Source organism: Cebus imitator, unplaced genomic scaffold (assembly GCF_001604975.1).
Source record: "Cebus imitator isolate Cc_AM_T3 unplaced genomic scaffold, Cebus_imitator-1.0 Scaffold9, whole genome shotgun sequence".
NCBI lineage: Eukaryota > Metazoa > Chordata > Mammalia > Primates > Cebidae > Cebus > Cebus imitator.
The window spans coordinates 7,847,125-7,871,353 of record NW_016107324.1 but is presented as its reverse complement, the minus strand read 5'-3'; the positions used below and the strand labels follow the sequence as shown (position 1 = coordinate 7,871,353).

The window sequence follows — 24,229 nt, the reverse complement described above, 5'->3', positions numbered from 1 at the left end:
GGTCACATGCCACTCATTCACTTGAGTTTGCCTGTAGGAGTTTGGATTTCAATACAGATGATGTTCAGCTCTGAACTCAGGGACTGGCAAAAGTGCCTCTCCCTAGTCTGCATTAAGAGAGCTGGGTTTGAGGAACACGTACAAAAGCCATTTTCTCAGTAGGTTATGGGAGATCAAAGCAAATCCAGCCATGTCCTTGATGTCAAATCTATTAATTTGGATCAATCAACCTTCACCATTTTTTCAGTTTTTTGAGCTGGATTTCATTTGGTACAGCTCTGTCAAATTCTCTCCCTCCCCCTCTCTCCTTTTCTGTCTGTCTCTGTCTTCCTCTCACTTGAATAAATCAAATTTAACAGATAATAAAGGATGAACTAAAATCTATCGGCAGTCCCTTCTAACTGTGACATTGTAGATCATAACTGTAGCTGGTAAGGTATGGTATCAATCTAAGCTAAGATGGCCATTGCCTTATTGGTCATGTGCAGTGAGAATCAGTAAAAGATTTCTGGAAGCATTTTAATCAAAATATAGCATGTTATTCTCCTTTCGTTTTCTTAATCTGAGAGTGCTGACTTCTAAAACCATAATGCCAGCTGACATTGGCCATCCAAAGAAATTACAGAGACTCCTAAAATATGTATAGATTTCACAGCTAATGAAAAGCCATGACTGGATTTGGTGAATATCCAACATCAAGGAGAAATATTGCATTTTACATAAGAGAATACAGATATTGACAACTCAGGCAATCATTTCTGAAAGTAAATGTTAGTCTATATTGAGGGTTTCCAAAGTGGTCTTCAGAGGAATATGCAATAATCCATTAGGATTAAAAAGAAAATACTAGGACTTCTATCTTTGGAAAATCTAATCTTTAAAAAAAAATTTTTGTGTATATTTTATATTAGAACAGTTCAGGAAAATAATAAGTGCATTTTTCAATAGAATTGAAAACAAATACACATACACATACATATACACATAGACTTTTACATGTAAATGCACACCAGGTATATATAAGCTCCAGATTTTTTACCAATAGGCAAGTAGTAAGTATCATCTAAAGTTTTAAAGACCATTGTTCAAGATCAAGGGTCAGCAAACTTTTTAATAACAGGCCAGAGAGTAAATATCTAAGGATTTAGAGGCTGTACAGTCAGTCAAAACTATTTAACACTGCCATGAAAGCAGCAGTAGACAATATGAAAATAAATTAGTGTGGCTGTGTTCTAATAAAGTTTTATTTATGGGCAACAAACTCTGAAGTTCATGTAACTTTCATTTTATAAGATACTATTCTCCTGACTTTTTCCAGACATTTAAAATGTAGAAATCATTTTTAGCTTGCAGGTCATTCAGAAGTAGGTGGGGGGATGGATTTGGCCCATGGATTGCATTTTGCCAAGCCCTGGCCTAGACACATTTTACAGGGTGGAGGCAAATTAGGAATTCTAAGTGGTGGTTATTATATTATTTCTGGTATAAACAATGGATGGAATAATATATTTTTCTAAAAAAGAATTTTCTGTTGCATGCAATGTTAGGTAGTCCCAAACAACAGATTTAATATTTTACATATCACTGTGGAAAATAGGGTAGGATTCCCTTTATAGCACACCCTAATCAATAATAATTTCATAATTTTAATTAATCCAAATAATAATTTAAGTTAATTAATAAACCTTGCATAATAATTTCAAATAACCCAAATCATAATCTTGGCAAATGATGTCATCATCATATACATAGTGCAGAGTATATACCATATGATATAAGAACAGTACACTAATGCCTTCACTTCATTCACACAAAGGATGTAAATTAGCCTTTTTTTTTTTTAAAGACAAGTAACATTTAGTTTCTTTATGAGAATATAAGAAAAAATTTATCTTGGATCTCAATATGAAAAAAAAGTTGCACTTTGCTTTTGAGTTTTCTTTATAGTCATTGAAAATTTTGAACTTGATCACATCTCCCTTTTCATAGGACTGCTAGAAAGTTTGGGGCTAAAGTTACTACTTATTTCAGACAAGTGTGTAGGAATTCCCAGCTTGGATTCTGTGTATCAGTCCTGCTCCTGGCTCTGCCTTTCTTATTCTTGTTTGCCATTTGCCTTATGCTTATTTCTTATTTTACATTTACATCTTTGTAGGCTGCCTTTAATTCTGTTTGGAACAAGTTTAGCTTTAAATAAGTAAAAACAAAAGGAATTATGTTTCTCTTATTGTCATATTGGTTTGTCTAATGTTTCCAGTCTTTTAGTTACGTAAGACTTCAGTAACAATGAGAACATTGTTTATAGTTTATAATTTTGTGATATGCTGAGTTTACAAGTCTGGTTACGTATTAGGGTATAAATTAGAAAACATATTCTGTGACTCAATGTTTGGCTAGAATGACCAGCATCAACTGTGAATTTAAATATTTGCCTTTGTGAGCCATTTTCTTCCCTGTAAAGTTAAACAATGCAAACTTTGCTTCCTTCGCTAAGACTGATTTCCCCAACAATTCATAGGTAATTTTTCAACCTGTATTTTTGGCAATGGTGAAACTAAAACTCACCTGTACTTGGGATGGGACACTGCTCACAGGGCTTATTCCAGGCCCGGCCAATGTTGTAGGAACAACAGCACATCTTCTTGGTCATGTTGAATAACAGTTCTCCATCACAGGTCTGGTTGTCAGCATAGTAGTTTCTGTAGCACAAACTCCTTCTCATATCTAGGCAGGAGGTAAAAAAAGAATTGGAGGACTGGTGAGGCCATGTGGGAAATCGCAACAAATTTCTAAGTGGATACTCAATGAGCAAGGTTGATCTGAGTGGTATTGTAGCTTGACTTTGATAAGGGCAAAAAAAACTTACTCTTACACTACTTTCTAGCTACTCATGCTGCCACAGGAAAAAGGACTTTGAGAAATGTATTCCCTAATAATTCATGCCACAGAACTAAGTCACTATGTAGTTGTAGCACTAATAAACTTTAAATGACTCTCTGCCCAGTCTCCTAGTAACAATTCTCTACTGCCATTTGGCAGTAAGTTTCTCATTTCCGACTCATGCTGTTTTAATACTGTAGGTCAGTACTGTAAATATAATTGTACAAAGATACACCCAAAAGTCAAACAAAATAAGTACTATTAACTTTTGTTTGGGATTTTCCAGCATTGCATTTTAGAGAAAACTCCCAACCACCCACCCATGCTAGTGAAAAAATGCCAAGTTATGGTTTACAGGGGAGGAGGCTCCTACCAAGACAGTGAAGAGATGTCAGCACTCAGTGTGATGAGTAACATCACCTAAGCTCTCTTCTTCTTTGTGGATGGAAACCAAACGAGAAAAGCTTGGACTTACCCATGCAATTATTTCCCCCATTCACTTGCATGTAATCTGGAGGACAAATACAGGTGTAGTTGCCAACGGTGTTGTAACATGTCCCTGGACCACAGATTCCAGGAGTCTCACATTCATTCACATCTGTAATCCAAAGAGAAAGTGGTATATGAATATCAGAACTTCACATTTTAGAATGGCCTGATACTGAATGTCAACATGAATGTTGACAACAGAGGAGAAAATCTATAGGGCATTTTGAAATAAGATAAAAATAGGTATTTCATTCATCTGTGTCCTCTCTCTCTGCAAATCTGTGCCTTTTAAGGAAAGGTTTTAGAAAAGGAACTCTTGGCTGGGCATAGTGGCTCACGCCTGTCATCCCGGCACGTTGGGAGGCCAAGGTGGGTGAATTACTCGAGGGCAGGAGTTCTAGATACGCCTGGCCAACATGGTGAAACTCCACCTCTACTAAAAATACAAAAATTAGCTAGGCGTGGTGGTGCACACCTGTAGTCCCAGCTACTCTACTCAGGAGGCTGAGGCAGGAGAATTGCTTGAACCCTGGATGCAAAGGCTGCAGTGAGCCAAGATCGTGCCACTGCACTCCAGCCTGGGCAACAGAGCGAGACTCCATCTCAAAACAAACAAAAAACAAAAAAGAAAAGGAACTCTTGCCTTCTGACATGCAGGCATATCAAATATAATAATGAGTCTCCTAATAAATGAATCTATAACATCCTCAAAGGTAGGCAGAGGTAGAAATATGGAGAAATTAAAATCTCAAACACACCTTGGGAAAACAAGTACACTTCATATGTTCACCAAATCTATGATAGAGTATACAGTATCTGGAAGCCATGAACAGCTGGCGTCATGAATCTGCACTGGTAAGGCGGCATGGAGCATATTTCACATCCTCTCCTCATTTCCAAACAAAGGAGTTGATTCTAATCTTCGTTAACTCCATGAGTCTTAGAGCTGTGCCATATATACTGTGATGTTCAATGTAATACTCAATGACGTTGCCATTGTCTAGGTGAGCTAATAAGCCACTTAAAGAGCCCTAAGAGCCATTTCCTATGCAGAGCACAAGGAGGTCTCTTTCCTAAACAGTGATGTGATTCCTGCGTGTAGATGAAAACCACCTCTCCCACCCTGGCTCATGGCTGAGTGCTCTCAAACCCAGAAGTGGTTAATATTCTCCACCTTTCCAGAAGCACAGGGTGAACAAGGACCACCACTCACAGCATGAAGCCAAAGGGCCGCCTTCTAGGAGAAGCTCATTTGAATGCAGGAGCACGGATGATAAGAAGTGGGCCCAGAACTCCCCCAATAGAGAAGCAGCACTGAAATGGGACCTGTGCCATTCTCATGAAAAATGGCTTTTCTGAAGAACATAGAAAACTCCTTTGTAAGCATAAATGAGGCTATGGTCCAGCAGAATAAGAGTCTATTTTTCTCAGGAAAAGAGAGAGATTTAGGACTTACCAGAAATGACATATTTTGAGTAACATTATTCCAAACTGCCATGGGTGACATATTTACCTGGCTATGCTTGTGTTTAGACCACTGTACTATACAGCTAAATTCTGTTTTCCTGGTAACCATATTCTGGTTTTGCAGGTCAGTTCTTGATATCTGAAAAACTTTATCATCCTACAAGGACCATTTACCATCACACACTCGTGTATCTTCATTCAGGTAGTAGCCGGTTGGACAGCGGCACTGGAAACTCCCGAAGGTGTTGATACATTTCCCCCCTTGGCACAGCCCTGGTAGCTCCTGGCACTCATCAATATCTATCAAAACCAAAACAAAAGCATTCCTTCAGCATTGTAAACAAACCCAAGGAAATTCAAATTGCATGCATTTTAAGACAAAAGAAACACAATTACCTTCCAATATAACTGTGATAGGATTTGGTCGAAAACCTTCCCCTCCAGGACAAAGAATTTTGTACTCAGCTATTGAAACAAAAATTCAAATTGAGTTGCTTTGAATCTAAAAATTTTTACAAGTAGTAACCTCAAGGGAAATACTGACATATCCATCTGAAACTATTCATGTTCGGGAATCTTTAGTTGTTACTCTGCCTGTCCAAAGTAAGTTAACACCTTTGTGTACACTTGCCATTCTCCAGTGGTTTTTATGATGTGTCCCCAGTGCAAGGCCACTGTCCTTAGTCCTTGAACTCTCACCACTCCCCTGTTCTTATACGCATGCAGACTATTTTATCCCTTATCTTCATCACTGTTTTTAAGATTTTCTCTCCCTTTTTATTTTCTGAAAAACTTCATCTTCACTTTTATGTTCTGTTCAGCCTTACTTTCCGGGAATTACAGCTTCCCTTAATAATCTTACTTGGCCTATTTCCAAAATGTTTTCTTAGAAAAAGCTGTTCTCTGTTGATTCCCATCCCAATTCTCTCCTTCGTGACTAGAGACGTTTCTTGCGCCTCTGTTTCTATGGATGGCAGTATTGATTCTCCTGGTTTCCAAAAATAACTTTCTACAGTGTCCTTGGGTTCCCCCATTAATTCTTTCATCCAAGTATTTTACCCAGAAACATTTACTTCAGTGCCATGTGCCAGCACGGGGATACGTAGAGGACATGTCAATAAGCACATCTGTAACCTGCTGCATCTTCCCAGTGAAGATCTATACAATCAGTTCTTTCGTAATCGTCATGGTCTTTCCAGATCTGCTAATCCCTGTCCTGGCTTCCTGAAATCATATGCACACATGCCTGTATGTACATACTGTAGTTCTAACTCTGGTCCAGATCTGGCGTGGGGTGCATACCTATTGTTTTGCTACTCATCATTAATCTACAAAGCTGGCTCCCCCGATTAAGTGTCTTAGTTTGTCCCCTTCAACACCAATGAAATGAACTGTCCTCCTCTTTTACTTGTTCTCCTGTTTCTCCAATCATCCACACTTTTTTTCTTCTTTCATGTCACAACCTTCTTGAAGGCTCAATTAGAAAATGTGCAAAATCCCAACCCTCTCCCAAGCAGAACTGACCTCCCTTTCTGAAGAGAAGAGAGAAGGAGGAGCCGGCTGAGCACTCACTCCTCTGCTGGGTACTCTGCATGAGTGGTTTCATTTAATCCTATGAAGTATTTTATGAATGCTAAGGAACTTGCCCAGGGTTACATGGGTGACAAGTAGTGGAGTCCTAATTTGCACCAGGTGTGCTGTTTGTACCAACACAGCACTGTGTCTGCTCTTTCTTCTCTTTCTGAGACCTACTTTGAATTATAGCACTTATGTTTAGGTCATAATTTGCCAGCTATGCTGTATTCTTCTGAAGGGCAGGATCTATTTTAATTCATCTTTGCACATACAAAGTACACACTTTAGGTACTCAACAAATATTTTTAGAAGAATTGAATGAATGACCCTTCAGCAAAAGAAGCATCCCTATCAATCCCAATATACGCTATAAGCAGTAGCCACTGACTTTTGCCAAAGAAGCTACATCTGATTCTGAATTATAATACAGGGCCCACTTGGAAAAATAACAAGCCTTTTACATCTTTAGGAGACATAGTATGTATGTCCTTAAAATCACATGCTAAAGCTCTCTTTCAAGGCACACCATAAGAATGGAATCATCTTCCACTTCCTAGTTGCTTAACTAATCGCTTCTCTTCAAACCCAGGGACACTGAGTCTGGCCTAGAGCTTTCAAAACTAGTCAATAGATGAGAAGAGGAGAGATAATCAGTGTGTCCCTGGAAGGGAAGCAACACGGTGCAAGTAACGTAGTCTGGAAAATCTTTAAAGTAATGCTATCTGCTTCTCACTTACACAGAAGTGAGATGTTACCTGCCCCACCTGATCTTTCAGTGCGAGCCAACCAGGAATACTTTCTGACTCTTGAATTGGGAATAAGGTCCCCTCCACACGGCTGAGAGGACTGATCTTCAGTCTGATCTAAGAGTAGAAAAGGTTTATCTTCTGATCTAGAGAGGAGAACTGCCTGGAGTTGAAATAATACTAAATAGGAGGTTGTCCACTTACATGTGTTCACAGCGGGGCACATCTCACAAGGAGTACCCCAGGCTTTACCCAGAGAACAGCAGCAGGAAGCTTTGGAAACCCCAACTCCAATTTCATTGCTGCAGGCTGTATCTCCATTGTCTCCTCGAGGTCGAATATCCAAATAGCAATTTCCAGAGCGGGTATCTATTTACCATATACAAACACAAAATCATCAGGCAGATTCTTTCTACCGGTGCTGAAAATTCAAACCCATTTCAGGAACTATTAAAAAACCATCATTTACTTTTACTAAGAAACTAAAAAGTGCCCACGAATATCATACAGTACCGAGAATTTTCCTATGGAAAAAGACACCTGAATATAAAGCAGAGTTGGGAAATGTTTAAATTTCTGTATCATTCATTTTGCAAACTTTGAGAATGGAAGGTTTAGGGCTATTTTCAAAATAATAAACAGTATGCTTCCCTGAAAAGTTTTTAAGGTCTTACCCACACAGCCAACTCGAGTTGGATTCAGCTCAAAATCAGGTGGGCAGTCACAGGTATAGCTGCCTGGAGTGTTGATACAGTTCCCACTGATGCACGTGGTTGGATCCAGGCATTCATTAACATCTAAAACCGAACAGCGAGCAGCGGACTTATCACCTGAGCCAGTGCAGGCAGACGTCACCATGAAAGAACAGGACCCAATCTAGAGCTCCAAACAAGGATGTTAAAGCTGCTAGTTATAACAACACCTAGAAATGCTGTCCTCCACTTCAGAAATCAAACCCCTCAGGAAGGAAATATGTCATAGTTTTTGGTCTTCTTCCCCCACAACACATTTACCATTCAAATTTGTCATCGGGATAAAACACAACTTTGGAACTAGGAAAAATATTCCAGTCAAGGTAAATGAAGGCAGAACATGGTTGTGACCTCGGTCAACCAGAAATTCAGACACAGGTTTTAAGAAAATATATTGAGTATATGTGGCTTGTTATTTCACCAAATTGGGGCAAGATGTCCCAGGAAAGCCTCAGGAGCAGCAGCTCTTGCTGCTTCCCCCAATACACACGCATGAGGCTTAGTGTGTTCCCTGAAGTCGGCAAGGAGTCTCTCTCCCGTCTTCGATGTTGAGTGGAATATTTCCCTTTCAGTTTCTATTCCAAAACTATGTACAGAATTCCAGATATTTAGGACATGTGTTTTGGCAAATTCCACTCCGTACAATCCCTTTTGTCTGTTTTGAACACTCATGAAATACTCAAGGACAGACGAATGGCTTCTGTAAGGAGGGACTAGAGAAGAGGGATGACTACTTTGCCTTGGTCCTCCCCTTAAATCCGGCAACCCTCCTGCTGGTGGCACTGCAGATGACATTTTTGTTCAAATTACATGTGCATTTGGATGGACAGGGCCAGGCTAACAGAAAGAAGGTTAGACAGAATGATGCTGATAGTCATCTGAGCCACTCAGGAGAGGCTACGTGCCATGGAGAGGTGACTTCCTGAGGCATGCAAGAGACCCGGCCTGGTGCATAGAAGTTTTAAGGAAAAGCAAGGGAAGAATGTGTGGCTGGAGAGGAATACTCCATTCACAGCGTTTGCAGGGTGGTGGTGGTGGTGGTCATGATCTTGAAAGCCCTGAGTCATGTTTTGTTTAGGTGGTTGAAAGGACCAGATTTTTTCTGAAATTTGAACTCATATAGAACAGAAGTTGTTTCTTCAATATCCTTGAATAGAGGGGTGAATTAGGAAGGGAAAACGTAAATGGCTTTCAAAGTCTTAGTGACAAAGAGAACCGCATGGCAGTCTGCTGGGTGCCCGTAGCTTTTCTAAGCTTTTTCTAATGTTCCCTGAGGGTCCCTGGCTCAACAAGAAAACGGCTGAGCTCTGTGTACCAGGTACTCTGGTGACCACGGGCAGGGCAGAGGTGGGAAGGAGTGGGGTGGGTATTGCAACAAAGTACAAGGAGAAAACCCATGATCCCAGGACATGACCTTCAAAAGGAAACTCTCCAAAAATGTGCCCAAGTAGAAAAAGGAAATGTCTGGAAAGGTGCACAGCTGGAGCACCCCTAGAACATTCCTGTGTAGCCACAAACTCAATTTCAAGGCTACAAACTTTGCTCCTTCAATTGTCTTCGACTCTTTCCTCTGCATCCTCACCTCCCATCAGTTCCAGGTCTGAGAAACTGTTTCTGTGATTCTTAACATTTCCCCCTTGCTTTTCTTGTCCTCTGTGACTGCCCTCGTATAGTCCCGGGGGGCTCTAATAGCTGGGTTCCCCGAAACACCAGGGAGCTGATTTTGATGCGAGCGGAGGTCTTACCTGTGCAGTTCCCGCCGCTCCTGTCCAGTTCATAGCCTATCTCACACTCACAGCGGAACAGGCCAGGGAGGTTGTGGCAGGTTCCAAAGACACAGATGTTCGGAAGGGAGCACTCATCGATATCTTGGGGGAGGGAGGAAAAAGGAAATAAGTTAATTTATATTTTTTTAAACAAACCCCAAAACTCCCAAATATAATTAGGCAACTAATGTAAATATTAAGAAAATGCAGACTACCTAACACCAGTCTAGGCACTTCTCCTATAGACTTTGAGGCGATTTGTCACGCACGAGGAAGTCTCGCAGGTGAGAGGTTACCTTTCCTCAGTCCCTATCAAATGGGAAGCAGCGGGCTGAGCATTTTATAGATACGTATCTCATTTGTAGTGTTCCATGTAGGTCCACACCACTTCTGTAAAGTAAGAGCCAAGCAAGCCGCCTTACACTAAATTCTTTGGTTGTTTTCTCTATACAGTCACAGTTTTTGCTGTGAATTAACATTTTACAAGCCACAATGTCTTTTTGGTAACTGTCATAATTGGTTGCATAATCCCCGGTGTCCCTGGTCCTGTGGTGTGCGTTTGCTTTTGTTGATGAAGACTGGAAAACCGCACTTGCTTCTTCCAGGCCTCCTCTCTGCCTCATGTCAATATTCTTGTTGTGTAGATGACACATGGGCACATTTTCAGGCTTGAGACTGGCTTTCAATAGCCATGACCACTCTGCCGGCCACGATTTATATTAAGAACAAACAAACAAACAAAACCTTCCCTTATAGCAATAAGAGAAGCAAAACTTTCACTGTGACTATTTATGCTGCCAGAGGTGGCACCGTACCTGTTTTGCTTGGATATTTGGAGTAACAAAAGTAAACATGGCATTAGGCACATGATCAAGAGCATAATCTGGTTTCTTGCCTCTAAAGAGTTTTATATCAAACTCTGCATATTCAATATAAACTGTATAAAGAACACCCAATGGTTCCATAACAAAGAAAAGTATTTACATAAAAATACATGAGGGAATTAGTACACATGTCATAGCTAATGACTGATTTTGAGTTCATGTCTTGTTAACAAGGAACAACTACTCACTAATACATTAATCAGGGTCTTGTTTAAACTTCTACTGACAATCGTTATCATTTGTTTACGTCTACTGAAATCTTCTTCTCAATGAAGGAGAATGTGCTTCAATTTGACAAATGTTGGTAAACAGAATAATCTTGTGTTTCCTAACGGGATCCAGCCTTAGCTAAAGGTTCCTAGGACTCTTCCTGTCTGACCAACAATTATCAGAATGACAGAGCCTACAGCTGAGAGATACTATGCCATATGGCATTATCCCAAGGGTATACCTGTGGGATCTAACATATATAACATGGGACCGTTCTGCAAATTCTTCAAATTCCATTGTTATATATGTTAGATATATATACGTTATATATGTTATTTATGTTAGGTAGTTATATATGTTAGATATGTTAGATATTTAGAGCAAATATGAGACATACCATTCTATATATTATTTAGAGCAAATGTGAGACATACCATTCTATATATGGACAAGACTATTTGCTCTGCTGTTATTTTAAAGCCTTTATTTCTAGAAACCAAATATAGTGGGGAGTACAACCTGTGTTTCCATATTTAATGATAATCCCACAACAGGACATCATCAGGGAACCTGCACTTGGAGCTCTTTTCCCCCTCAATAGGGGTAAATGGGTTGCACTGAGTTAAGCACACTTGGTTACCCTCTCTGACCAACGGGTATACAGTTGCAGACTATGCAGCCAAGCCTCGATGTGCAGCTTGTGGCCAGTGAGCTGAGGCTTTCTGTGCACCAAGAGAATGGTCAGCTGGAAACCTAACCCCTCTACAAACTGAACTGACCACCTTAGACATGAAGCTAAAACACACCTCAGTTAAAAAAAAAAAAAAAGGCATCAGGAATGTTTAAATAACCTAATCTCATCACACCCAGCAAGGCTCCCAGTGGCTTCCCAATCAGTTACCTTCACAGGCTTTCCCGTCAGCACTGGGCACGAAGCCCATGTCGCATTCACAGCGGTATCCTCCTGGGACATTGAGGCACTGGCCATTGCCACAGAGATTCAGATTCTCGGAGCACTCATCAAGGTCTACAGACAGAAAGAAACACACATTACTCTTCCTCAGTTAGGGGCTTTCTAATTCCTCAGGTCTAACTACTTTCCAGTGCAGCAATGTTTCGTCATAACTTCAATTTGACACATTTAAGTTCATTAATTTTTCTCTTTGGAAGGCTAATATTGAATATGCAATTTACATGGGGCTGATTCAGAATCCTGAATGATAATTTATCCTGAATGATGTAAAATGAATAAGCCAAAGGAATCATGCAAACTAAGGCCTGTTGAAGAAGGGTCATCCACATGGAGGGCATACGCATGACAGGAAAGGACACATCATGTTTGTACCTATTTCTCAAGTTCCAGGCTTAGCTTAGATGGGCACCAAAAGTGCAAAAGAATGGCAACCATAGGGGACAAAAAAATTCCATCTGCTGAATCTCTCCCTGGTTTTCTTAATAATCACAGGCATTTAAATATCAGACACATAAATCATACATGCCTAATACACAGAATTTGAATACGTTCTCAAAATGATGGGAGGTTTTTGATGATAAAGCATCAATAAGTTAGGCAACAATGATTTCATCTGAGATAAAACTTTCAAGGAATTAAAAAAAAATTCCAGGTAAATCACCTAATGGGCCTTAGCTGCTTTTGTGCTTAAATGGCTTCTTATGAACAAACTGCTCACAATAAATTTATGTTTTAAGTTAAGGGGAAGCTATGTGACCTAATGGCCAATGAGTAATGGATCTTACTATTTAATTCCAAAGCTCTGATATAAAAAGTTCTGTATATGCACATGTAAGTATGTGTATAAGTTAGGTAATGACAAGTCTAATCATGTATGTTTAAATGTGTGTAGCAGTTTCTGTTACTTCTATGACCATTAATTAGAGACAAGAAGAAAATTTCATTAATATGTTATTGCAAAATTGGAAGTGAATGAATTCCTTAGCAGGTTTGAAATTTTTACTTATACCAATATGGAATGATGATGATGATGACGATGGCCTGTTGGAGAAAAATATATACTGTTCTCCTAATCTAGAACATCTAATCCCTTCTCCTTACATAGCTTCCTACAGCAAGCTTACCCATGTGTTGTTACAGAAAGGAAGTTGGTGGTGAGGAATAGGCACAAAAACATAAAGGGTAAGGCATATAAAAGGAAGTATGATTTGTCTAAACTAATGACATCATTATATCTAGTTACATAATGATACGTATGCCAATTGTAACTATTATAAGGCCTAGCTGACTTGAGGTGGAGAACACTATGACTTTTTTGGTATCATTTTGTATTCAACCACAGATCACTGTAAACTATGCGGTAACGGCACCTAAACATAACTGTCTGTCTATCTATCTGTCTATCTATCTATCTATCTATCTATCTATCTATCTATCTGTCTATCTATCTATCTATCTAGAAGCATTTGAGGTCTCCCTAATTTACCTGGTTCCATTTTTTTATTTTCCACAGAGCTCTAGTGCCAAATGATGAATCTTTTCTATCAACTGACCCAGTCTTCAAAACAAATTGCTAGCCTGAGAAATATGGAAAGCCTTGCTTCTCTGGCTGGTGTTGACATAGTTGTTTCCAGCGTGAACATACCTGTACAAGTGAAGCCATCGCCCGTGTATCCTTCCTTGCACAGACAGCGGTAAGATCCCATGGTATTCTTGCAGTCTGCATGCTGGCTGCACATGTGAGTTCCATTGGAACATTCATCCAGATCTTATGGAAAAAGGTTATATCATTATTACCAGAAAGTGTGGCAGTTAAAATCAATAGTTCACAAAATAACTTTATAGAACTTAATATTTTCATACATGTAATCTATGCAGTCCTTGATAAGCAATCTCTGTTACTTTCCTACTCACCAGAGCACTTAATGCCATCTCCAATCCACCCAGGACTGCAGCTACATTTGAAGCTTCCTGCTGTGTTGGTACATACAGCATGTCTGCCACAGTTGTGTGCTCCAATTTCACATTCATTGATGTCTGCAAAAATAAGCAGTGATTTAGAAAAAGGCTTAGCACAAATGTCTTTTGGTTTTTAAAATAACTTAGCAATATTCAAAAGTTGGCTTGCCTTCAAACTTCCCATGGTATAGTATAGATTGGTTTTGCAGCCATATGTAAACTCTACATACATCGAACAGCTTTAAATTTCAATTTATAAAGATATAACGATATGATTGTACTAGCTATTAACTCTAATTATTTTCCATATTTTAACATAAGTTTCCAGTTACTGCAAAGTGACTTTTTATAGCTGAAGACAACAAAAAATGAGTTGCTTAATTTTCCATGGTTTTAATATAATACTCATGGTCATTTATTTTCTATTGCTAGTATTTTTAATAAGTCAACTATGGAGTAATGATGTGTATTATTTTCCTATCTTGTATAAACAAAAAAAAATACAAGTTTGTTGGCATATTAGAAATTTTTTGCACTATATTTTATATACAAAATATTTTTTATTCTTAAACTTAAATCACTCTTAATTATGCTTTATTTCTATAAAAGCTTTAATTTAGGTATTGCTAATTTAAGCATTTGCAGAAAATGTTCCTTAAGGCAGTATATAAGGCATCCTTTCCCTAGCTTCTTAGAGGCCTACCACATTGGAGAGCCCAGGCTTCTTGTATATTTCACATAAAACTCAAGTTGTCCAATGGAGATTTTGTCAAAATATAAGGAGTACTGGATTAGGGTCACATTACTAAAAGACTCCAAATTCTCCAAAATGTTCTATTCTCCAAAATTCCATTGTCAACTTTAGCCAAGATGGACTCTCTAATATAAACATGTTACAGAAAAGAATATAAAGTATTAAGTGAAAATTTCCTGAAATAAGTCCATTCTATAATGGGTTACCCTCATAATCAACTTTGTCATTAACTAAGAACAAGAACTCATAAATATAGTACTCTATATGGAAGCCAATATCTAACACCAATCTTAGGTCAAGAAGAAAAATTTTGACATACAAAACACTGCAAGAATTTCCAGTGAACACTTGAATAGTGGCATGAAAAAGAAACTGGGCAACTAACTCATGTTTTCCTTTTTGTTTACTTAAGAAGCCCAATTAAATGATTTGAAAGTGTTTGCAAACATGCCATTCGCCAAGTGTTCCATCTGAAGCTCTGAATGGTCCTGGGATCTTTGACTTCTTTATAACTTCTAGAGCAAACACAAAATGAAAAAACAGATTGCTCCTACGAAAGAACTTTATGGTATCACTAATGATCATAAAATTGAAGCAGCATGCCTGGAAGAATATCCTTTCAATCATGACACATTGTATGGGTGGATTTTAGTGTAACCTTAGCAGCCACACAGACCTAATCCAGTTATTACAGCAGGCCAAGGGAGGCACATAGCTTTAGACTGTGACTGGGAGCTTTAACCAGCTAAAGAAGAGCATGGCACATTCCAAGGAAATGAGAAGGAAGGCCAATTCAGGGATAACAGTGCTAAGTAGGCACAGGAATTCAAGAATGTACGTCTTCCCCTACCTGACCTAACAGAACTAGCACAAGTGCTCCCAAGCAGGGCTGTCCAAACTTTTCTGCCTCAGGTAATTGCTCCCCTCAGGAGTCATGAAACAAATCACCACTTTTGTGGAGTCCTGCATAAATTTCTCTCCCATATTTGTCATGATCATCTTATGTGGATACAAGGAGCTTCAACTGCTTAAGTATCAAAGCCTCCAGATGTCATAGAATCAAGGAATTTTCTAAGTGGAAAGAAATAGAAATTCCATTCTCCCAATCTTCAGTTTCTCAGAAGAGGACACAGAAGTTGGGCCTCACAGACAGTGAGGGCAGAGCCAGGACCTCCTGGAACTCAGTTTCCCCATCTGCTGAATGGCACTCCTTTCCTTGGCCCACGGCTGCCTAGCTGAGCTCATTTCTTTAGTCATATCAGGATTTTATTCTAAGTCTTGCTTTATGGAGTTCCCAAAGTATTGATGAATATTAAGTGACTTATGGAAATATTCACTAATATCTTTACTCAGCATAATTTTCAGAGATGACCACAACTTATTAATCTAGTAATTCTGTAATCTTTTTTTTTTAATTTTCTAATAACCAAAGCTACTCTTATTTTATAAGAGTATTATTTTCATATGGCTTTTACCTTCCATATTTAATCTTACAATTAAGAAAATTATCATTTCTTTTTAAAGGAGAGGTTCCTTTAAAAGTCATCAATAATATGCTAATAGAAATTTATAATTTAACAAAGTATTTTCAGTTTTATGGCAATGTTTTCAAGGTGAAAAGAAACCATATTTGCAAAAGGCTGTGTATCATGGACTTTGAGGTAACTCAGGAGCCAGTATTCAATTCTCCATTTTGTGAATATTTGTATAAGTTGTTATCTCAATGCTTTACACTCTCAGTATCTAACAAGTAAATCAGAAAGACTTGGTGGTCATAAAGCAATTCCAAATACAAAGTTTTTGCATGTGATTGTGTGTGCATGCATGCACCAACTACTATTCATTAACTGTTTCCATGGCAGACTTAATTCATCATAAAAGCAAACAGAAGGGGAAACTGAGCCATAAGGAAAACAAGCAAACAAAAATGCCACATTGAAACACTCTTCAATAATACAAAGGAAACACAGTACATGCTTGCCAAGAACATCTCTTTCTGTAAAAATGTTCTTTCCCGAACAAGTTCTCTGCAAACAGAAAATTCATTTTTAAGATTAAGAATCGCATAAGCCAAGAAAAGCAAAAAAATTCAAATTTAAGGCTGACGCCGCAACCTTCTTAAACCCCACCAAACCTTTGTCACAGGGACTCAGAGGTCCTCTGGCAGAGCTCTCTTGAAGGGCAAGCGTGTGGTGTGAACAGACCCTGCTCACAGGGTCTGGGTATGTCCCACGCAAGTCTGTCATCCAAGTACAGGCTTTTGCTCGGGGCTGCTGTGGCCTCCTGTTACAGTCACCCAGGGAGAGACTGGATCACCCACACAAACACCTGCCTTCCCCGCCATCTGTGCATCCATCTCCTGGATCCTGACCTGGCAGAGCCGTGCACTGCAGAAACTCCTTGATTAGGCATTGAGGAAGAGGGTGTTACTGTGAATGAAGGGGCCAAACGTGAAGGCTACTTGGATTTCTTAATCTGGATCCAAATTTGAGCCAACACTATTAACTGAACACTCATGGAGTTTTCACAGACTGACAGCCAGTGGAGAAAATTGGCAGTGATAAGAAACTGGAAGGAAATGAACACAAATTCTCATTGACTGTTGGTGGTTGAAATATATGATTCTCTCCTATGGACCAAGACCCAGCAGATACATTTCTCTTGTGAAAGGAACCAGCTAGTTTGCAATCTGGAATTACCCAGAAATCCTGCCGTTTTAACTGAAAACATCTCTGATTTAATTTCACTTAATGGTATGCTCGCTTTATTTGTTAACTAAGTAAGCATGTGATGGGAGGTAGGGTCTTAAAATTAGCTTGTGAAAGCCAGACCACCCATCTAAGATGACACCTAGCAGGGCCTTAATTATGTAGAACAAGCAACACAAGCCTTACGCTGGGTCATAGAAAAATTGTAATCCAGCCCACTTAAGCCAAGGATAGAAGAGCTGTGTTCTACGTTTCAAGCAAATGTGTTCTCTCTCCATTAAATGGAACATTCCCCTTGGCAAAACCCACAATCTGAACAAAGCTTAAGGAGTAAAAAGAAACCCTTAGCATCTGTGTGGGTTGGGAATGTAAGTCAGTGGGTGGATTCTGAACATTGCTAAAGTGATCGGGGGAAAAAAACATGTTTATTTGTTAAAATGGAAACAATCAGTAATGACAGGGAGCTGAAATATTTAGACAAAACTGTAATGAAGCCCAGAGGACTTTTTCTTAGTTCTCATGAAACCATATTTCTCCTTAAGAAATAGCATACATATTTTCATAATTCTTTTCCTTAAACAATCATCTATCTAAACAAACAAATAAATAAGTAAGTAGACATATTCCTTTTGTCTGCTTGCTTATCCAGTTAGGCAAGATACCTGTCTCTACTTACATTAGTTGCCTGGCACATTATAAACAAAGCCATTACCAAGGTAACCTGAAGGTGTTCTAAGTTGTGAATGACACGAATATTAAAGCTAAAAGAGCCTCAGTGACAGGGGATTTAAAATTTCTGTATCCCAGATTTTTTAAAACACATTTTCAAGTATACCAAACTTTCCGTTTGGTTAAGCCATTTCCAATCAAATGTGATGCCCTTCCATAGGTCAGGGTTGTTATTTACTCAAGGGGAACGTTTGAGCAACTGCAGAGCACCCTGGTGATTTGTTGAAGATCATGAACGAGTGGAATAACTAAGAACGCAATTCAGGGTACTACTCCTTCAGATGAGAGTATCACATGCCATGTTACTCTGGTATCAAAGGGTCATAACTCTCAAGTCTTCCTACAGTGCTAGCTGGATTTTATCAAATTGGAAAATCATTTTAGGCTCTAATTTTTAAAACTGGAGGAAGAGCTCAAATGTTTCCTTGACTTCAAATCAATGAAAAGTATTTGAAGAAAGGATCGAGTGCTCCTTTGACTTCAAATCTGCGTTCATGTGATTGACTAAAAGGCTTCTGTTCCAATGTAAAGCTGGTGTCACCTCATGCAACGTAGTGCACAGCTCTTTGTCACCATAGTCTTAGTATCTGTGCAAATTCAACTACGATAAACAAGCCTTTCAATATTAAGAGTAAGATTCTCCTTCTTTAAGCTGATTTGAAAAATGAATCAGTAAACAATAGTATAAAATTTTTGCTAGACTGTTACATTCTCAAATAAAACAACCAAAAAAAATGGACAATAGATATAAATTAGAAGCCATGGCTTTCATTAAAATGGTCTCTAGACATTGTGTCTATGTTTAATTTAATTTGACAATAGTTTTTATTTATTGACCAGCACTGCACCAACAGCGTTGTGAACATTATATCTCATTTACCTAAAACTGTATTAATATAACATGAAAATTTAAGCTTTCTTCATGGTAAGGCCTAAAATAATCAGCCACTGCCCATGCCCCAGGTAGCTAGAATTTGGAGCACTGAATTCTAGAGACCTCTTCCTTACAGGGAATGAAGGCTGTCCCATAAGATTAACTTCTTTCGTAAGCATCCCTGCCTCTGGGTTGAATTTCAATTTACTCATCTTAGACAAACAATGGTATTATCCTCTATTAGGTAAAACATAATATAGAACTATCTTACCTTTCTTTTCACTACTGCCAGACCATCATCTTTTACCAAGTCCTACATTTATCCTGGAAGCTAAAAATAAAGCTCGAACCATAGATATACAAAGCTAAGCACCATTTGTACCCGAGAGGCCATATGGGGAGCTGAGAGTTTAAACACTGCCATTTATCAGAATGGACACCTAGCCAGGCTTCATGTAAGGAGTAACACAGTGAAAATGAAAACATTCCAGCTTCATGCTTCTTCTCATAATTTGGCTAGCATCTGTTATTTTTGAACCAACAATAATATTTTTGCCATTATCCTACATATCAATAAATTTGAAATAGCATTATTGGCCAGTTTGAAACAATAATAAATATATTTTGGTGCTTTCTTGAAATATGTTGATATAATTAAGAGGAAGATCTGCACATTTGCCACATTGCCAATCTGCAAATATTTTAATGTTTGTTTTAAATCATAAGAGCTTGCCAAACTGGGTTTTGGAATTACAGACTGTTATTTATAAAGAAATTATTTGGTTACCTAATTCAAGCTCGCCATGGTTTCCATTATGTTTTAAATTATGTGCCATAATCTGTTAAATTCATATAAGTAACTAGAGTAAAACTTATACATTCCATGGATTTAATGTCATTGCCTCATATTTGAATATACCAATGAAATACTCATAAACAAAACACAATGACATTATCACAGAGTAACTTCTTCATTTGGCATTTAATGGGATCATCTCCTACAAATATTGTGAAAACATTTTCTCATGTGCTATTGGTAATAGACAAGATTGCAAAAGGTTCCATTATCACTTCATAAGATTTGCTAAGTCCCAAGAATAAACACATATTTGGACTAACACAACTTGATACATCAAAAGTGCTCCTATTTAAGGCACTGGAAGACTAGTGGGAATTGATGAAAAATATGAATTGTAGAATGTGTTCCTTTGAAGAGCAATTCCAGTTATAAAACCTTAAATGAAGTGTTGGCAAAGGTAGTTACTGGAAAAGGCTTGCTTTAGTAAAGGGCTATGAATATTTGGTAATTAGCATGTTCACTAATTTGATATGAAAATGTGATTTTTAACCTCATATAAATGTGTTTTTTACAGTGTTAATTTATTCAATACATTTTTTTCCCACAAGTCAAGAAAAAACCTTCAACTTGGATCCAATATAAATGATGATAAATTTCAAAGAAGTGGAAGCTAAATTAATGAAAAACGTTATGCAAAATGCTTTATAATAGAGTTAAAATGTAGTAGTTTTAAAACATGTATCAATCTATAATTATGATACTAATCGCTTAACTACTTAATATTTTATTGTTCCGCTTGAATAAACACACCTGTACAGCCAGTTTTTCCTTTCTTGCCAGAGTAGCCCATATCACAGTGGCAGATAAATGAGCCTTTTGTGTTTTCACAGGTTCCACTTAGGCAGATATTTGGATTCAGGTCACACTCATTGACATCTGTAAAACATAGGTATTATGAATACATGTAACTATTTGATATCATTGAATACTTTCCCCCTGAGATAAAATAACTATGACAAATTAGAAAAGGTAAAATGTTTTTACTCAGAAAAACAATGTTAAATTTTAGGGGCCAATTTACACTTGCTCTTCATAGCAAGCTCAGACTGGCTTTCATCTGGCCAATAAGCAGCCGGCCAAGTAATCAAATAAACAGATGGACTCCAGGCTGAGTCTAGACTCATTTATATGACAGTCTAGAAAACTTTTTAACAGCATACTCTGTTGCAAGATGAAAATTTTAATTCAGTCTGAATGATGCTAACAATTTAGTTTCCATATTTTGAAAGAAAGGATAGATTAACTGGTTATCTTAATGTAAATAAAGACTTCTTTTCCAAATTAAAAATTATTTTTTATGACATTCATTTTAATTTCTAGGACTTCAAAAATTTTCAGTAAAGGCTTTCAGAAGATAAATGTGATAAAAATTTAAATATAATCGATACTAGACTATTGCTTCTGGCCAAGACTGAATAACAGAGATTAAAATTACATTCTCACATGAAACAACCCAAAAAATGGGCAATAGATACGTCAAAAAAATGGTTTCCAGACATTGAACATTAAGCAACAAAAGACAGTGATCCCTGAAAGAAAGAAAACAAACTAGGTGAATTCTACAATTGCCCCAGATTGCCGAATAACCCCATGGCATAAGGAGGGGGTACCAGACGGAACCAGGCAGTGTCCTTGAGTTGAGGAGATGAATCGGGGCATCCTGGAAGGCTGAGGTAGTTAGGGGGTCACAGAGCAGAAAAAGGACAGGGGAGAGCTACGCAGAAGAAAACAATGCCAGAGACATGCCAAGAGTCGTCCTCAAGTATTCAGAGGAATAGTGACCAGCACAGTCGTGTAAGGAAACAAACTACTCGAGGCTGGGAAAAGCCCTGCCCAAGAAAATGAGAGGGAACAATCCTCAATGTTCACAGGTGGTCTGGAATTGTGCCTGTTCCCTCCAGCCAGACTGGAAAACCTCATAATTCACAGGGAATCTGGTAGAATATCCAGAAGGGTCTTACCTCTCTAACAGAGCAAAATTACCCCTAGACTAACTGCAGCTGAAAGGATTCAAAGCTTAAAAGCAAGACTTTGAAAGGGTTCTATGTGTTTCCAAGTAATTTAACTCTATTTCAGAACAAAGTTCAAAAATATTTCTAGGAATACAAAAATACCCAGCACTCGGTAAGAGAAAATTTACAATATCTGGCATCCAATCAAAAACTACCAGTCACTCAATGAAGCAGGAAAATATTACCCAAAATGAAAAAGTCAACTTATTCAAATGACCCAGTACTAACACAGATGATACAGTTAGAGACAAAGACACTAAAAGTTATTGTAACTGTATTCCATGTGTTCAAACAGCTAGAGGAATGATTGAACTTATTATGCAGAGACACATAAGATAAAAAAAAAATACCCAGGTCAAACTTTTAGAGATGAAAAATACTCTGCATGTGAGGAAAGGCAGATTAGATATCGTAGAAGAAAACTTTATCAAATTTCAAGGCATAACAATAGAAACTATACACAACAAATGGATCAATTCTAAAGTTTACCGCATTCTTGTCAGAGGTAGATTTTGTTTGCCTTTAGCCAGGCATTTAAAAAGCCTACATTCTAGTCATAGCAGAAAGAGGGTTAAGTGGGCAAAAGTAATGGATAGACATAAAAGAAATGTCCATCTGGAGTTGATGGTCAGCTCAGTCCACATAACGTATGTGACAAGAGTACCATTTAATAGCCACAAGAAAGCTCTCTTTGTGTTCTGTACCCCTAACCCATCCTTACTTGTCCTATGGAATCTTTATTTTAATGACCCAAACTAACTTTATGTAATTTAACAGTGCTTATGAACCAGACAAGATGAAAAATTCCATCTTCTTTGCTTACCTACACAAGTCTTCATGTCTTCAGATGCCATGAATCCATCATAACACAAGCACCTGTACTCTCCAGGGATATTTGTACACTGACCACCATCACAGATATTGGGATTATCTTCACACTCATCGATGTCTGCAAAGAATAAAAACCAACAACCACAGGTTGTTCATATTGGTTCCGTTATTCAGTGAGAAAATATTAACTGACCCAAGTCAAATAAACTTAGTCTACTAGTAAAGACTATTAACTCTCAAATCCAAATAAAGCTTTACGTAAATTAGCCCATCAGGTTATCCTTGGTAAAAAAGGAAAAAAATCATTTTCAAGATTTATAATACACTACTCAAAGGCAAAGTCCACACCTGCTTAAAAGTCTATCATTTAATTAAAATCTTTATCTCATTTATCATTCAAAAATTATTATAAATCTTATTTTCCTTATTGTCAAATCATAAATGCCTGAAGTCTATCACCTGTTTTAGCAATATTTTAAAGTAAGAATTACTTGAAATAACTATACCTACTTAGATGCTCTTAGTAATAATATTTAATTTCAACAATTTTTATAGCCAAATTTATGGTAGAGTTTTTTAAGGGACATTTTTTCTAGGTCACATAAAATAATTTTGGCTCCTAAATCCCAATTCTCTTCTTAAACCAAGCCCAAATCAAAGCCTGTGTTATTACCCACTTTGTTTCTCACCACCACCTAGCTCTCATCTCTCACAGCACAGGGTGACCAAAAAAAAAAAAAAAAAAGGAAGTATAAATCAGGCCACCGGTTCTCAAACTTCAGCATGCATCCAAATCATTTGGAGAGCCTGTGAAAACACAAATTACTGGGATCTACCCCAGTAGTTTCTGATTCTGTAGCTGGAATGGGCCTGAGATACATTTTTTAATAAGTTCTCAGGTTATGCTGTTGCTGATGGTTCAAGGAATACATTTGGAGTAGCTCTGAATTAGGCCAAAACATCAAACTCTTCAAAAGTCTGCTCAGTGAAGGAAAACGTATTTTATATTCCATTTATGATGTGCCAGGTACTGTGGTAAGCTCTGTAAATACTATTTTACACAGGCAATTTGAACTCCATTTTATAGATGAGGATTCTAATACTAAGTATGTTGATCAAGGATACAGTTAAAATATATGACAAACAAGGATTTAAACTCAATACTGCTCAACTCCAAAACCTGGGTCCTAAACCACTTTACTTAGGAACCTATTGAAAGAATGAACATGAGGCTAGAACCTACTCACCGGTGCACGATCTCTGGTCAGGCATTAGCGCAAAACCCGGCTGACAGCTACATTCATAGCTGCCTTCAGAGTTTGTGCAGAAGGTTTCACAACCACCGTTCATTATGCTGCATTCATCAATGTCTAAGAGAAATGAAAATAATATTACCTTCTGGTATGGTCTGGATGTCTGTCCCCTCCAATATTCATGTTGAAATTTAATTGCCATTGTAATACTATTTAAGAGGCAGGACCTTTAAAAGAGGTAATCAGTCTATGAGGGCTCTATCCTCACGGTGGGATTGGTGCTGTTATCAAAGAGCAAGTTCAGCCCCCTCTTGCTCTCTTTCAGCCTCATGCTTTCTGTGATGGGATAATGTAGGAAGAAGGACCATGCAAAATATTGGCACCTTGATATTGGATTTCCCATCTTCCAGAACTGTGAATTAATAATTTCTGCTCATTATAAATTAACCAGTTTCAGGTATTCTGTTATAGCATCACAAAAATGAGCAAACACACCTCCCTCTATGTT

At 38.0% G+C, this 24,229-nt stretch overlaps 1 protein-coding gene across 3 annotated transcripts in view; it reads right to left on the bottom strand.

The window, feature by feature from the left end:
* The window catches only part of FBN1 (fibrillin 1), a 235,950-nt gene that overhangs the window by 49,947 nt on the left and 161,774 nt on the right, over positions 1 to 24,229 (bottom strand). For all 3 annotated transcript variants that reach the window (XR_001830020.2, XM_017545034.2, XM_017545044.2), the window contains 13 exons: positions 23,716 to 23,838; positions 22,461 to 22,586; positions 20,376 to 20,501; positions 13,657 to 13,779; positions 13,388 to 13,510; positions 11,671 to 11,796; positions 9,655 to 9,777; positions 7,832 to 7,954; positions 7,362 to 7,526; positions 5,233 to 5,301; positions 5,011 to 5,136; positions 3,356 to 3,478; positions 2,566 to 2,724 (listed from right to left, as the gene is read on the bottom strand). Coding sequence is in view for 2 of the 3 variants with exons in the window: in XM_017545034.2 (XP_017400523.1) it covers positions 2,566 to 2,724; positions 3,356 to 3,478; positions 5,011 to 5,136; positions 5,233 to 5,301; positions 7,362 to 7,526; positions 7,832 to 7,954; positions 9,655 to 9,777; positions 11,671 to 11,796; positions 13,388 to 13,510; positions 13,657 to 13,779; positions 20,376 to 20,501; positions 22,461 to 22,586; positions 23,716 to 23,838 (1,635 nt within the window). In the remaining variant the exon portion in view is untranslated. The remainder of the gene's footprint in view (positions 1 to 2,565; positions 2,725 to 3,355; positions 3,479 to 5,010; positions 5,137 to 5,232; positions 5,302 to 7,361; positions 7,527 to 7,831; positions 7,955 to 9,654; positions 9,778 to 11,670; positions 11,797 to 13,387; positions 13,511 to 13,656; positions 13,780 to 20,375; positions 20,502 to 22,460; positions 22,587 to 23,715; positions 23,839 to 24,229) is intronic.